The sequence below is a fragment of the Orycteropus afer genome, unplaced genomic scaffold (genome assembly GCF_000298275.1).
Source record: "Orycteropus afer afer isolate SDZICR_OR568_19922 unplaced genomic scaffold, OryAfe1.0 scaffold00292, whole genome shotgun sequence".
Lineage (NCBI taxonomy): Eukaryota > Metazoa > Chordata > Mammalia > Tubulidentata > Orycteropodidae > Orycteropus > Orycteropus afer.
Genome location: NW_006921879.1, coordinates 4377135 through 4391003, shown reverse-complemented (window position 1 = coordinate 4391003; position 13869 = coordinate 4377135). Strand labels below are relative to the sequence as shown.

At 46.5% G+C, this 13869-nt stretch overlaps 1 protein-coding gene across 1 annotated transcript in view; it reads right to left on the bottom strand.

Annotated features, from left to right (window-relative positions):
- The window catches only part of DHRS2 (dehydrogenase/reductase 2), a gene marked incomplete at its 3' end in the record, with an annotated part of 8379 nt that extends 1413 nt beyond the window's left edge, over positions 1-6966 (bottom strand). Inside the window, exons 1-3 of the mRNA XM_007951250.1 lie at positions 6827-6966; positions 6477-6654; positions 5880-5981 (exon numbers count right to left, since the gene is read on the bottom strand). Coding sequence (XP_007949441.1) covers positions 5880-5981; positions 6477-6654; positions 6827-6966 — 420 coding nt within the window. The remainder of the gene's footprint in view (positions 1-5879; positions 5982-6476; positions 6655-6826) is intronic.
- Positions 6967-13869: the final 6903 nt, after the last annotated feature.

Genomic DNA, 13869 nt, shown 5'->3' with positions numbered 1-13869 from the left:
GAAGTGTATGTGAACTGCTGTATGGAAAGTGAATTTGCTCTGTAAATTTTCACCCAAATCACAATTAGAAAAAAAAAAAAAAAAATGAATGCTGGGAACAGTGTTTGCATAGGGAGATAGCTCAGGTGGCCAGAATGTATAGGAAAGAAGGACACGGGGAAGAGGTAACTACAGGGAGGAAGTAGGAAGAGAGCTGTTAATTGTGGGGATTGTAGCCAATGTCATGAAACAAAATGTGTAGGAATCGCTGTACGGAAGATGAATTGGCTGTATGATCTTCACTCAAATCACAATAAAAAAATTTTTTTAAAAATGAATGCTGGGGGAGCCTACACATGTGCTAGTGCGCCGCAGACTCAGCTCAGAGCTTTGTAGTGCCAGTACAGAGAGGGATGCACCACAGAGATTATCATTCTGGAGCTAGGTGACTGTGCTAATCTTGCCTGTGACTAAAGCCTGGACCTGGGCTCAGACATAAGGGACCCTGACACTCTGTCTAAGATTAGGGGCAGTAGCATCACTAGGGCTAGTACCACCCAGTGCAGTAACTCATGGTATAATACCTCCCATGGACCTCCTCTCATACCAGATCATACAGAATCCTTGGTAATGTTTATTATTTATTTTAATCACAGAATAATATGTGATAAATATAGTTGTAAATTGCTTAAATGTAATTTCTTAGATTATATGAATACTAGCAACAAAATTATTTTGTAAAATCTTTCTACATTGAATTACATTCTCAACTACAATATTATTAGTAATTGAGCAGAAGTCTTTTTCAGTTTTTCTCCTTCTTTGCCTTTAATTACTACTTCATTCTCAAAAAAGTTACTGATGTAGGTTCATGAATACTAATTACCACAACACTGTAGCTAAAACACCAGAATATTTGACAAAATCAACAACCCTAAAAACACTGGCAGCAATAGCCTGTGCTTGTAGGATGTAGCAAATGCAGATGAAACTGTGATTCAAAGCATCATTGTAATTGGATAATAATGACAGCTCTGACCAGAGCACATTAGAACATTCAAAAAGTAAATTAGAACAGAGTTTTAGCCTTGTAAGCATATTGACGCAAGTCAGCGGGCTTACGAAAAATATTTTTGTTGTTAAAGCTAACTACAGATATATTTTTATTTAAAATAATAAATTTCTGCTGAAATACTACACAAAAATTTTGTAGGCAATAATTTTGGTGTCATCCTCTCTGACGGTTTCACCCAGCATGGTTCACACCCCCTACACTCCCTTAGTGATAGCATTGGTCTAGGAACAGAGAAGAAATGAGAAAAGGAGGCAGGGGCTGAGCCCAGGAGCTCAGATAAGTGTTAGCTGGGCTAACACTAAAGGGGCACCCGGGACACCTCCTGTGGGTCCTGGAGTCAGGGGTGATGTTTACTGAGGTCAGCTGTGTCCTGCCTTTCTAGGAATGAGGTCATACATCTAAAACTGACCAGGCCTATCCACAGTTTTTCCATCCTTCCACCTTTCATCTCACACCCACTTACCCCCTTCGTGGCAGGCAATGGAAAATGTTTCAGCTGGGCTTCCATAACCCTTGTCATGACCAGATACCATTGTTGGGATGACCTCTGAGACTGCAAGTGGCTAGGATGTTCAAAAGGGGATCACCATGGGGTCATCATGCAAAAAAAAAAAAAACCTCACTGCCATTGAGTCAATTCTGACTCATAGCAACCCCCATTGGGTTTCCAAGGCTACAAATCTTTTGTGTGTGTGTGTGTGTGTGTGTGTGTGTGAGATTTGGGTGAAGATTTACAGAGCAAATTCACTTTCCATACAGCAGTTCACATATACTTTGTCTCATGTCATTGATCACAGTTTACCACAATGCAACAGTTCCCCTCCCACTTCCTCCCCATAGTTACCTCTTCCCAGTATCCATCCCTCTATATACTCCTGCCCCATGAGCTGTCTCCCTGTGCATAAGCAGCCCTTCTTTCTCCCATGATTGTTCTCTCCAAGGAGTGTATCTACTTGAGGTAAATGTTTAACTCATATGCTTGTATTTTGTTTGGCTGGAAACCACAGATGTGGGTTCAACTCCAGACCTGAAGGGTAGCTAGGGGCCATAGTCTCAGTGGTTCCACCAGGCTCTATTGGACCAGCAAACCCGGTTCCCACCTTTTTTTTTTTTTCTCCAAATTATTTTTGAGTTTTGTTCCACATTGTTCTCCCTCTCTATCAAGGATCTCCTACATAGAACCCCTTCCAAGTGGATGACAGTTGTAGCCAGGCACCATCTAGTTCTTCTGGTCTCATAGTTGTATAGGCTGCAGATCGGATGGTGTACCAGTCTCTAGGACTAACTGTTTCCATGAATTTTGGCTTTCTTCATTCTTCTTTGCTATGGATGAGGAGAGACCCATCGTTGCATCTAGATGGCAGCTTGCTAGCTTTTAAGATCCAAGTCGCTACTTGCCAAAGTAGGAGGTGGAACAATGTTTTGTATAGTATGTTATGCCAATGGAGCTTGATGTCTCCTGCGACTATGGCCCCAAGCCCACAGGTTCAACTACTCAGTCCCTCTGGGTAGCTGGCTGTGACAAAGCAGTGACCACAACCAAGGCTACAAATCTGTACAGAAGCAGATCAACTCATCCTTCTTCTGGAGAGTGGCTAGTGGGTTCAAACCAAACTTTTAGTTAGCAGCCAAATGCCTTAACCACTATACCACCAGAGCTCCTTATGGGGTCACCAATAAGGAGGAATTGAGGGCTAGGCTAAGCGCTCTTTGATCACTCTGTTCAAAGTAGAGCCCCACCTCTTGGCCACAGTCTACCATCCTGTGGGAGCAAATACTTAGGCCTGTGGGCTCAGGACCGTGGTTGTAGAGGACATCAAGCTCAATTGACATAACATACTACACAAAAAACTTTGTTCTACGTCCTTCTTTGGTAAGTAGTAACTAGGACCTTAAAAGCTTGCAGGCAGCCACCTAGATACAACAATGTGTCTCTCCTTGTCCAGAGCAAAGAAGAATGAAGAAAACCAAAGATGCATGGAAACAATTAGTCTAAGAGACTAGTAGAGGATATGATCCTCAGCCTATATGACCATGAGACCAGAAGAACTGAATCTTTTCCAGATACCTCTGTCAATCACTTGGAAAGGGATTAGTACAGGAGATCCTGAATAGAATGGAACAAAATTCAAAATCATAAGAAAAAGATCAGGTTTACTAGTCTGATAGAGCCTGGTCAGACACCCCAAACTATGGCCCCTAGTTACCCTTCAGGTCTGAAATTGAACTCCCTCCTGTGGCTTCCAGCCAAACAATAGACAGGCATATAGGGTGAACATTTACATCAGATAGATACACTCCTTAGAGCAATCAATCGTGGGAGAACAGAAGGGCATTGTTTGCACAGGGAGACAGCTGGAGGGAAAAGGGCAAGAGTGCATAGGAAAGTAGGACACAGGGAAGAGATAAGAACAGGGAATCTGCAAAACACCGCATAAGGTGAATGAACTTGGAGGACGTTTCACTCACTGAAGTAAGTCAATCACAGAAAGACGAATATTGTATTAGTTCACTATTGTAAAAAGTCAAAGAAAGGTTTATATATGGAAGGAAACTTTCTTTGTTGGTTCCCAGGGGTGGGGTGGGGGAGGAAACACTACAAAAATAAAAATAAATAAATAATTTAAAAAAAAGAAAAAGAGAGAGAGAGAGAGGTAACTACAGGGAGGAAGTGGGAAGAGAGCTGTTACATTGTGGGGAATTGCAGTCAATCTGGTGGCATAGTGCCTAAGGCATTTGACTGCTAACCAGAAGGCTGGAGGTTCAAACCCACCCACCAGCCACTCCTCAGAAGGAAGATTGGGAGATCTACTTCCATAGAGATACCACCTCAAACCCAAGGAGGGGTTGCTATGAGTCGGAACCAACTCAACGGCAGTGAGTTTAGTTTGTTTTGGTTTGTCATGAAACAAAATGTGTATGAACTGCTGTATGGAAAATGAATTTGCTCTATAAACTTTCACCCAAATCACAATAAAAATTTAAAAAAAAAAAAAAAACGGAGCCCCACCAGCCCACAGATGTCTGCTCAGAGCTCTGTGTGCATCAGACTATGCATGAGAAGAAGCTCCTCCTAGACTCAGAGGCCAGACATGAGCTATGCCACAGGGAAGGTGAGGAAAATTGCCCTATTAGGAAAGCAGGAAGAGGAACTCTGTGCGCCAAGAAGGACTGAGAAGGGCTCCACAAGCTTACAGGAGGGTGCAGAGGCCTTGGGTGAAGGAGAGGGTTGGGGAGATGTAGCTATGTAGTTAGATTATAGATCTCCCAACCAGCTGGAGAGAATAGTGGTCTGCCTGGGGAAGGTCCCAATACTGGTCCAAGGATAAGCTGAGTGACAGAAAAGTCCCCGCACAGGACTCCCACTGAAAATTGCATCTAGTTAAAAGCAGAGCTTCTGATAAATTCTAAACTCATTTTGTGACAATTCGCCTCTGAGGTGGTAGCAGAAAAAAAATTGGGGGGCAATTACCTCATCAACTATTTCTGTCCAATGGTGTGGAATTTCTTGCTGAGTGTCAAGTCTCTGGAGAATAAGGGAGCACCAGAGAAAGCAAGGTTGGTGTTAGAGCGTGCCTCCAGCTTCAGGAGGGGGGTTTTCAAATTGTTCCAAGAAAAAGAGTCAGGATCCCATGAACTGAGACACTAGAAAGGAAAATGACTCAGGAGGACCAGGAGAATGTCAGCAATGAAATCCCAGCTGCATAATCACAAACGATGATCCTCCTAGGAGGCAGTAAAAACGCAGCTCAAGAGCCTGGTGAAGCTGCTCCGCAGTTGCTGCAGGGAGCTTGGATTTCAGGTCATCTCTGAGAATGGACTGAAGGGCACAGAGCCAAGGGTAGATGGGAAGGAGGGGCTAGCCTGGCAACACTGAGGGCAAAAGAGCTCAGAGAGCTGAGAGGGCAGAACAAACTAAGGACAGCAAGGAAGAAAGGCTCAGGGCAGACCAGGAAAGGCTAACAATGGCAGAAAAATTGGGACTTGATCATCAGGAGAAATAGGGAATGAGACATAAACAGAACAGGTATTAAAAAATAACTAAGCCCAAGATGGGCTTCAAGGCATTTTACAAGGTTTCTCCTGGACCCTTGTGGAAAAGGTGGCAGAACTGTTAAGTGGACTTATAGCGGGTTGGTATGGCTGAGCCTCCAAGACGCTGATGGGGGTTCCAGTCCCAACAAGTCAGCAGGGTTATCTGAGAGACAGTGAGGAGCCCTAATCTAGGAAAGGCAGAGAATCACTGCAGCAAACAGGGGTCACCAAGGAGGACCACAGCCATCAAAATAAACCAAAAAAAAAACTCACTGCCATCAAGTTGATTCCAACTCATAGTGATCCCTCCTTGGGTTTCTGAGGCAGTAAATCTTTACAGAAGCAGATTGCCCAACCTTCCTTCCAAGGAGTGCCTGGTGGGTTTGAACCACCAGCCTTCTGGTTAGCAGTCAAGTGCCTTAGGCACTATGCCACTAGAGCTCCTGCTACCAGCATATGCCCCTGCAAAAGGGTGCATTTAGATACAGATTGTTGACTCTGACAGAGCATGAAGACTTACTATACATTCACTGCTATATCCCCAGAGGCTGCAACAGTACCTGGCACATAGCAAGCACTCCATAAATATTTGCTGAATAAATAAATACAAAGATATGGGAAGATAAAAGAATGCAGAAAGGCAGTAGGAAGCAGGTTTAAAAACAAGCTCATCAAGATATGGCCTTCTGGGGTTGGTGGGCAAGACTGCTGTCTAGTACCTAATTTTACAGTAACACCCAGAGGGGAGGAGAGGGTTTTTTTTAGGGGGATGTGGTGGCAGAGGCCTCACCTTGTCCCACACTTCCTCACTGGCTCCCAGAGTGCTCCCCACCACAGGGTTGGCCGCAGCATTACACACTAGGAAGTCAACAGCACCACAGTGCTCCAGGGCCTGTGGGGAGAGGCCAACAGGAGGGGTTTGGATGAGTGTGGAAATGGCTGGAGAGGACCTTATCTGCCCAGAGTAGCTCAGACATGTGGAGCACTCAGGCAGAACTTGCTAGCCAGGCATGCCCTTTGAATGGTCATGTAGCTCCTGTGAAAACCAAACTCAGGGTAAAGGAAAGTATCCCTAACAGGCCCAAGGACAGACCCCCCAGTGCTGAGGCCTCAGGAGAAGTTCTTTTTCAGTTAGACCCCTCCTCAACTGTAGTTCTCCAGGGTGTGGGGTTGGGATGAGGGTCCTCCTGTGTACAGGACATTGTGACCAGAAAGCTATTGTGACCAACCAGGTCTGCTCAAATAGACTATGAGCAATCATGGTCTCTGGACTTGTTCTAGAACTTGAAGCCCCCAGCCCCACCCTTATCCCTCCCAGGGCTGAGCAGGGATGGTAAGGATCTGTGTGTTCTCCTCACTCTGTCCTTCTACCCCTGTGGCCCCTCACCAAGTTCACTAGCCGTTCCCGGTCCTCAGCCTTCCCCACATGACATACGGTGCCTGCCACGCTCAGCCCCTCCCCCTGCAGCATCGCCACTGCCTTGTTCACGTTCTGCTGTTTCCTACTGCTGATGACAACATGGGCACCATCCTGGGCCAGACGCCGAGCAATAGCGAAGCCGATCCTGCAGGTGGAGATGGAGAAGGCAAGACATCATCAACTTTTCCCCACCATTCTTCCTCTACCGAACCCCAGAAGTCAACAAGGAAGGTTGTGTCCTGCTCTCACGACCCAGAGATCCTTCCATGAAAACCAGGGTCAGAATGAGAAGGTCAAGAAACAATCAGGGCACTCACCCATAAGTGGACCCTGTGACCACAGCTACTCTATTGGCCAGGATGCCCCGTTGGTCTGTCCGACTGCTGTTGCTCCTCACAAAGAGGCCCATGCACGGACAAAATCGGCCCGAGGAGACCTTGGCCACTGCTTGGAACATGGCAGGCAACATTTGGTCTTCTTACTGCTGAACTCAGCCCTGGGGGAAAGAATCAACTCCACTTATCTCTGACACCATGATTCAGTGAGCATGATGATAATGTATCCCCCAACTCCTCGAGACAGACGGGGCACACAGCAGCAGAGAGTGGGGAACAGTCAGGCCAGCCGTGGTAAATTCCAAACACATGAGCCAGGCTAGGAAATATCTCCAGGAAGTCTCCCTATTTATAAAATGGACAGATGAGAATGTGAAACCCACCAGTCAGTAGACAAGGATTATTTTTCCATTGATTCCATACTCGAGCTCTGGGTGCTTACAACATGCCGGGCACCGGGCATTAGATGCCGGAACTACAGATCCACCTCCGTCCATGCAGCTGTTCTGTCCAATGAGTATGCCAGCTACCAAATAAATAGTTATGCCAATTTTTAATTTCAATTAACTGTTTCTATTCGTAAAAGTGATTGTAGAAACTCTCATACACTGCTGGATCCCTCCAAGTTCAACTGCTTTGGAAAACAGTTTGGCATTCTCTGCGGAAACTGAGAATACAGTGCTCTGACCCTGCAGTTTCTTACCCTGCAGAACTGTGGTCATGTGTGCACAAGAGATGGTATGCAAGTGTTCACAGCAGCACCCTTTGTAAGAGTCCCAAACTGGAAACAAGCCCAAACGTCCATTAACCGTATACTGGATAGATAAATAGTGTCACACGTATTTAATGGGATACTATACAGCATTGAAAATGAGTGAATGGCAGCTACACTGAATAGCATAAATAAGTCTAAAAAGAAATCACTGAGTGAAAGAAGCGAGGCACAAAAGAATTCCTATTGTGGGATTCTACATTGAACCAAAAAACCAAATCTACTGCCATTGAAAGCTGATTCCAACTCATGGCAACGCTATGTGTTACAGAGTACAGCTGAGCTCCATGTGGTTTTCTTGACTGTAATCTTTACTGAAGCAGGTTGCCGGGGCTTTCCTCCGTGGCTCCATGTGTGGATTCAAAGCGCCATCCTTTTCAGTACATGAGTACAAATCATTTCCATTACCCACGGACCTGTGATTCTGCATATACAAGGTTCAAAACCAGCCAAAGCAGGAAACGCAGTTGGGATAGATGCCAGGCCACATAAAGATTAGCAAGCAACTGAGGAACAGAAGCTGAAAAGAGAGGCACTCCACTAGAGGCAACCGAAAGAGAGCCCTCCCCTAGAGCCAGTGCCTTGAGTTCAGACTTCTAGCCTCCCAGACTGTGAAAAATGAGTTTCTGTTTGCTTAAAAAAAAAAAAGTCAAACCAAGTCTGTTACTGTTATTTATGAATGCAAACTGGCAGTCAAACTGCAGAGAAAAGCAAGGCAACGACTATATAACAGTCAAAAACAAACTTGCTGCCGTTAAGTCTGTTACGACTTGCAGCAACCCTCATTGGATTTCCAAGGCTGTAAATCTTTAAGGAAGCAGACTGCCTCACCTTTCTTCTGCAGAGCAGAAGGTAGGTTTGAACTGCTGACCTTCTGGTTAGCAGCCATATGCCTTAACCAGAGAATGGGTATTTCTGGGGTAAAAGGAAGGTTAGTTATGATTAGGGAGAGGCACACCAAGGGGCTTCTGCCATGCTGACCAAAGTGATGGCTACATGGCTTAAACACTTTATCTATCTATCTGTACACATATGTGTATGTGTGTATATATGCACGCATATATGTTATACACACATACGTATACATTGTGGTGCCATGGATCATTTTTACATTACCTTTCTCTCCATGGTCTTGTAACTCCCACAAAATGATTATATGTGACTAGGCAAGTAAGGTGCTTGTGGCCCACCAAATGGTTTGAACAGCTTGCTAATAATGCAAATAAAGTACATGGCACCTTTGTGGGGGGTGACACCATGCATAAAAGCTGTATGGTACATTAACAAGGGGATCAAGCAGTTTTGCCATTACACTAGGCTTAAAATGAGCCATTCCAGAGGCAGGAAGAGATGACCTCACTAACATAAACAAAGAAGATCTGGGAGGAGAGAATGTCCTTTGGACCCAGATCCCTGCCCTGAGAACCTCCTAGACTCAGGAGACACACACACAGAGAACTGTAACACTGGAGATGGTGGAAGACAGCAAGAAGCAGCAGCAAAGAACTGAGAGCAGCAGAGCTAGGATACTGGCACGAGATGGCAGGTCGGCTTCCCGCCCATGGAGTAGGGTGATTTCAGTGAGCATGCTCACCCGCGGAGCAAGAGCTGAGAACCTTTGGGCAAAGGCTTCCTGTCAGGGTAGGGTGACTCTGGGCATTTGTCAATTGCTGACCCATGGAGGGAGAGAGCTGAGTGCCTTCAGGCAGGCGACTTCCTGGTAGAGGAGTACCTCTGGGCACTTACTGATACAGCTAAAGAGCTTTGAAACACTTGATGAAGCAGGGCAGAGGCCATGCTGAAGGGTCCAGGGGCCCAGGGGCCCAGAGGCCAAGGACAAGGCCTGCCTACAGGTGTGGCCAAAAAGCTTTACCAACCGACTGTATCCTAGGTTGTTCTTGATTCTGAATTGTAACCTGTTAACTTCCCTAGTAAATCCCATAATCATGAGTATTGTCTGTGAGTTTTATGTGATCATTGCAACAAATTATCAAACCCAGCAGAGAAGCAGAGAGTGCTGTGCAAGGGACAGCTGGTGCCAGAAGTGGTGAAATGGTTGGAAGGTGGAGTCTTTTTGACCTCTACCTCATAGGAAAAACCCATGGGCTGATGTTCATCTTGATTCTCTCCTCCCCCTTGCGAAGTCAGACAAGGTGATCTGATACTGACAAAACATGCCATTATTACACACATATGTATCATATATATTATTTACGTGTTATGTTTCACAATTAGAAAGTTAAGAAAAAATAAAGACTACCTGCTCATGGTAAATTTTAAAATTCAAGCAATTCAGAAGGGGATACAACAAAAACTAAATCTTTCAGTCTCTTCAGAGGCAAACTTACCAGGCAGGGTCTCAAATACTTTGTCAGAGATGATCCATGCAGAGGGTTTTGTTTTCAGCAACAAGCTTTCCATTTATAAACACTCAATTCACAAAGATTTTCTAGGAGTATCTTAACCATGTAGTGGAGGAAGGAAAGGACCAAAAATGAGGAGGCCACCAATACCAGAGTACTCCGCTCTGTCCCTCTAGGGCCCCAGAGCCCTCCCAATGCCTGAAGTCCATGGAAGCTCAGTAAAGTTCAGATCCAGTGGGCTGGGGAGTCATCACTAAAGAAGTCGTGTATAAAAAGGACCTGGAAGGTTGAGGAGGTTTTTGACAGGGGAAGCAGCAAATGCTTCATCTAGGGACAGCACATAACAACAACAACAGGGGAACAGAATGGAGCCATGGAGCCATGGAGCCATGGAGCCATGCAAATGCCCTGCGTGTTTGGGAGAGAGCAGGGACACTTGTATGCCTGGAGTACAGAGAACACGTACAGGGACACGTCCCTGAGAAAGTAGCTTGAGGCTCTGCATGCCTCAACTGTGCCCAAGCCCACGCTGGAGTGAAGCTACCTGAAGTGAGGCCACATAGACCCCAGGCCAGGCAGCTGCTGTGGGATCCATGTCCTCATAACAGCCCTCAGGAAAAGAAAGGTGGGCCACTATAGATAGTGTGGAGGCAGAATGAAGACCGGGCATGGGGTACTCAATATTAGACATTTCCTTGTGACTGGAAAAATATGACGTGCTTGTTGAGGGCGCCATCCTACATCTAAACCCTAGGTTTACCAGTTCTGCATCTGTGTTAGGCCAGAAGCTCCTGCACCCCACCTCCCAGTGTGAGATGCCAGTTTGCTCACCAGCCCCCATGGGTAGCCCTGCTCCTCCCTAAATCTAGGAACCTGATCAACTTCCTACTGGGAGCGGGAGGCAGGGGGTGGTTGGAGCAAGGAATTAGCCAGACACTGGGGGACCTGGGGTGCACATTTCATGTGGTACAGTGTCAGGGAGATGGAAGAGAGGCTGGCCCTGGCAGCCCTGAGTCAAGAGACCAACAGACATGAGTTTCTGGGAGGTTCTGGTGTGGGATGACTGTCCACAGACCCTCTCATCAGTTCCAGACCAGCTCTGGCCACTTCATCACCAAGGGACTCCTGGTTACTAAGCAACCCCTGCCTTACCTTCTGCATCTCCCCTCGTTCCTTAGCAACCCTTGCATAACCCAGTTTCTTCCAGTTAGGGGTCTGTATCTATAAAGTACAAGCGAATGGGTGTTGCTTAGGAATTGTGGAACAATTTTAGATTAAATGTTAGTCTGCACTCAGTGTCTAAATGAAGGGGACCAAGTGCTCTGCTTTGGGATGGACAGCCTGAGTTTCCAATCTTTGTCTCCCTGGTATTATATTTCCAAAAACACTCTTACTAGGCCCTAGACTTCATCCCCATTGCTCCCGGTTGCTTTCACCCAGCTCTTGCTCGCTCTCTCACTCATTCCTTCCTTGCTCTCTCACACATGAGCTCTGCTTTCTGCAAGGTCAAATTTAGTCTTACATTTCGAAGTGATGGGGGCTTTCAGCTCCAGATTGATCTATCTTTCCTAAACAGGACACCAGATTCTAAGCACTGTTATGCCCCCCTGGGGCCTTCTTTGCCTAGCCGCAAGCACAGATTAACCCCCATCAGTGTCAAGGGAATCCAGTCTCCTTGGCCAGAAGAAGGGCATAAGGAAAAAAAAAGACTTGCATTTTGCCGGGACAGGGCACCCCCTGCTGGAAAAGCAGGGTTATAACACCTGCAAAAAGCCTTTCCCTTCTCTTGGGACGTGTTTGGCTGTCCCCTTTCTGAACCTTAGCAATTCTCACCAAGACCTGCTTGTGTGAAGGTGACCAGAAGATCATTTGCAGGAAAGCTGCCCTACTTGCAGATAAAATGAGGACTAGTCAGGCCTCATCCTTGTCTCCTTGCTTCACCTTTTTCCCACTCAAAGCCCTTCTTTTTCAGGGCCCAGGAGAGCAGCTTCCTAGGTCCCAGACTCAGGCTAACTCTCCTCTCACTTTTCAGAACTGAAGGTCCTGGGGGCTTAGAGTGCCCCCCACCCCAAGATTGGCACTGCCCACTTTGACATCTGTTTCCATATTGATGCCCAGATCTGAGTGGACAGCCGAATAGACATACTCTCAACTGCCCCAGCTTGGATACGGTTGGCCTCAGCACTGGGTCCAAAGAGAGAAGAGGAGGGAGGAGAGAGAAGGAAAAGGAAAGAAGGCAAAGATTAGGGGATTAGTAAAAAACGTGGAATAGTTAGAAACATTTAATTCAGGAAAGAGGGAGCAACAGAAGCTGTGTGATCTTGGGAAGTCTGCTCCCCTCTCTGGCCTCCAAAGGTTCTTCGGTGAGATGAGGAGCTGAGTTGGGTGGTGAAGGGCTCTGTAATGAGCATAAAACAATGCAGAAACAGAGCAAGGGAGGAAGAAACATTAGCACAGAAGGTAAAGAGGTGGAAAGGTAGGCAGTTCTAGCCTGCTGTGTCCCAGGTTTAATCCCAGTGTGAGGCAACCTCACCTGTGCTGAAGCACTCCAGCTCAGCCTTAATCTGGCTGTGCTTCTGTCTTTCTTGAGTCCAGATCAGGAGGCTTCCGTTATCTGGGGTCTGCAGCCGAGTGTGACAATCCGACTACGAGGATGTGAGGAAGCAGGATTCAAACACTGCTGATGACATCTGAAAAACTCAGAGATTCGTGGAATTTAAAGCCTTGGAATTTTAAAAACGGGAGGGGTTAAGAAGAGGCCTCACTTCTGATAGAGAAGGAACATGGGAAGGGAGGAGCCTGGGGGAAAAGTTAGTACTTGTACTTGGAGTAATATTGTACACAACACTGCACTCACACCACTTACCAGAACCTCAGTCCTGTCAGTCTGGCTCTCCCCAAATATGCTCTCCCATACAGAAACAAACAGATCCATGGGTTCAAATCTCCAAACTCAAGGGGGCTCCAGGCCCCACAATGTGGGAGGGGGAAGAAGGGCAGGACTAGCAACCCACAAGCACAGCTGGCTGGGGAAGCAAGCAGAGCTGGATCCATAGCCACAAAGACATTGATACCAGCACTAGAAAGAGACCTCAGACCTCAGTCCCAAAACCAGTGAGGCAGCCCTTCCCCCTGAGTCAAGCTCCCAGAGAACTATGGCTGTAGATTTCCAGGTTTCCTTCTGTGACCAGGTGTCTACCCACCACCCACAGAGGCCCAAATGTTTCGTGAGCACCTAGTTCCAGCAGGCACTGTGCAAGCCCTGAGAACACCAAATTCTGAAGGCACAGTCTCTAGCCTCAATAAGCTTGAAGTCTGGTGGAGGAATTAAATGTGATGTGCAGTGATATTTGTCAAAATGGAGGCAGGTAGGAGGCTCAGGGGCGCCTAAGGTGAACACGTAAAGACCACGTTGAGATGCCTGTGGGATATTTTGGGGCAGAGGAACCCTTGCAGTTGGACTGTTCTGGAGCTCAGCAAAGTAAGGTAGCAACCAAGAGAATGATCTGGGAATTATTAGTCGTAAGTAGAAACAATCTCACAAAGTGGCTGAGATCTCCAAGGAAGAATGAATAAAGTGAAAAGAGGGGAGAGCCAAAATCAGAACTTGGCCCCTGGGTAAAGCAAATAGTTTGTGCTCAGCTCCTAGCTAGGTAGCACAAGCAGTTTGCACTTGATGACTAACTTAAAGATTGGCAGTGCCCACCAACATGAAAGTCAAGGCCTGGCGATCTGCTCCTGTAAATACGATAGCCAAGAAAACCCTCTGAGGTAGTTGTGCTCTGTAACACAAGGAGTGGTGAGGAGTTGAAGTAGAGTGTTTCTCTTTTTTTCAGCCAGTCTCCAAGATGGTCCCAAATATCCCTGCCCCTGCTGGCCTTCCAACATTA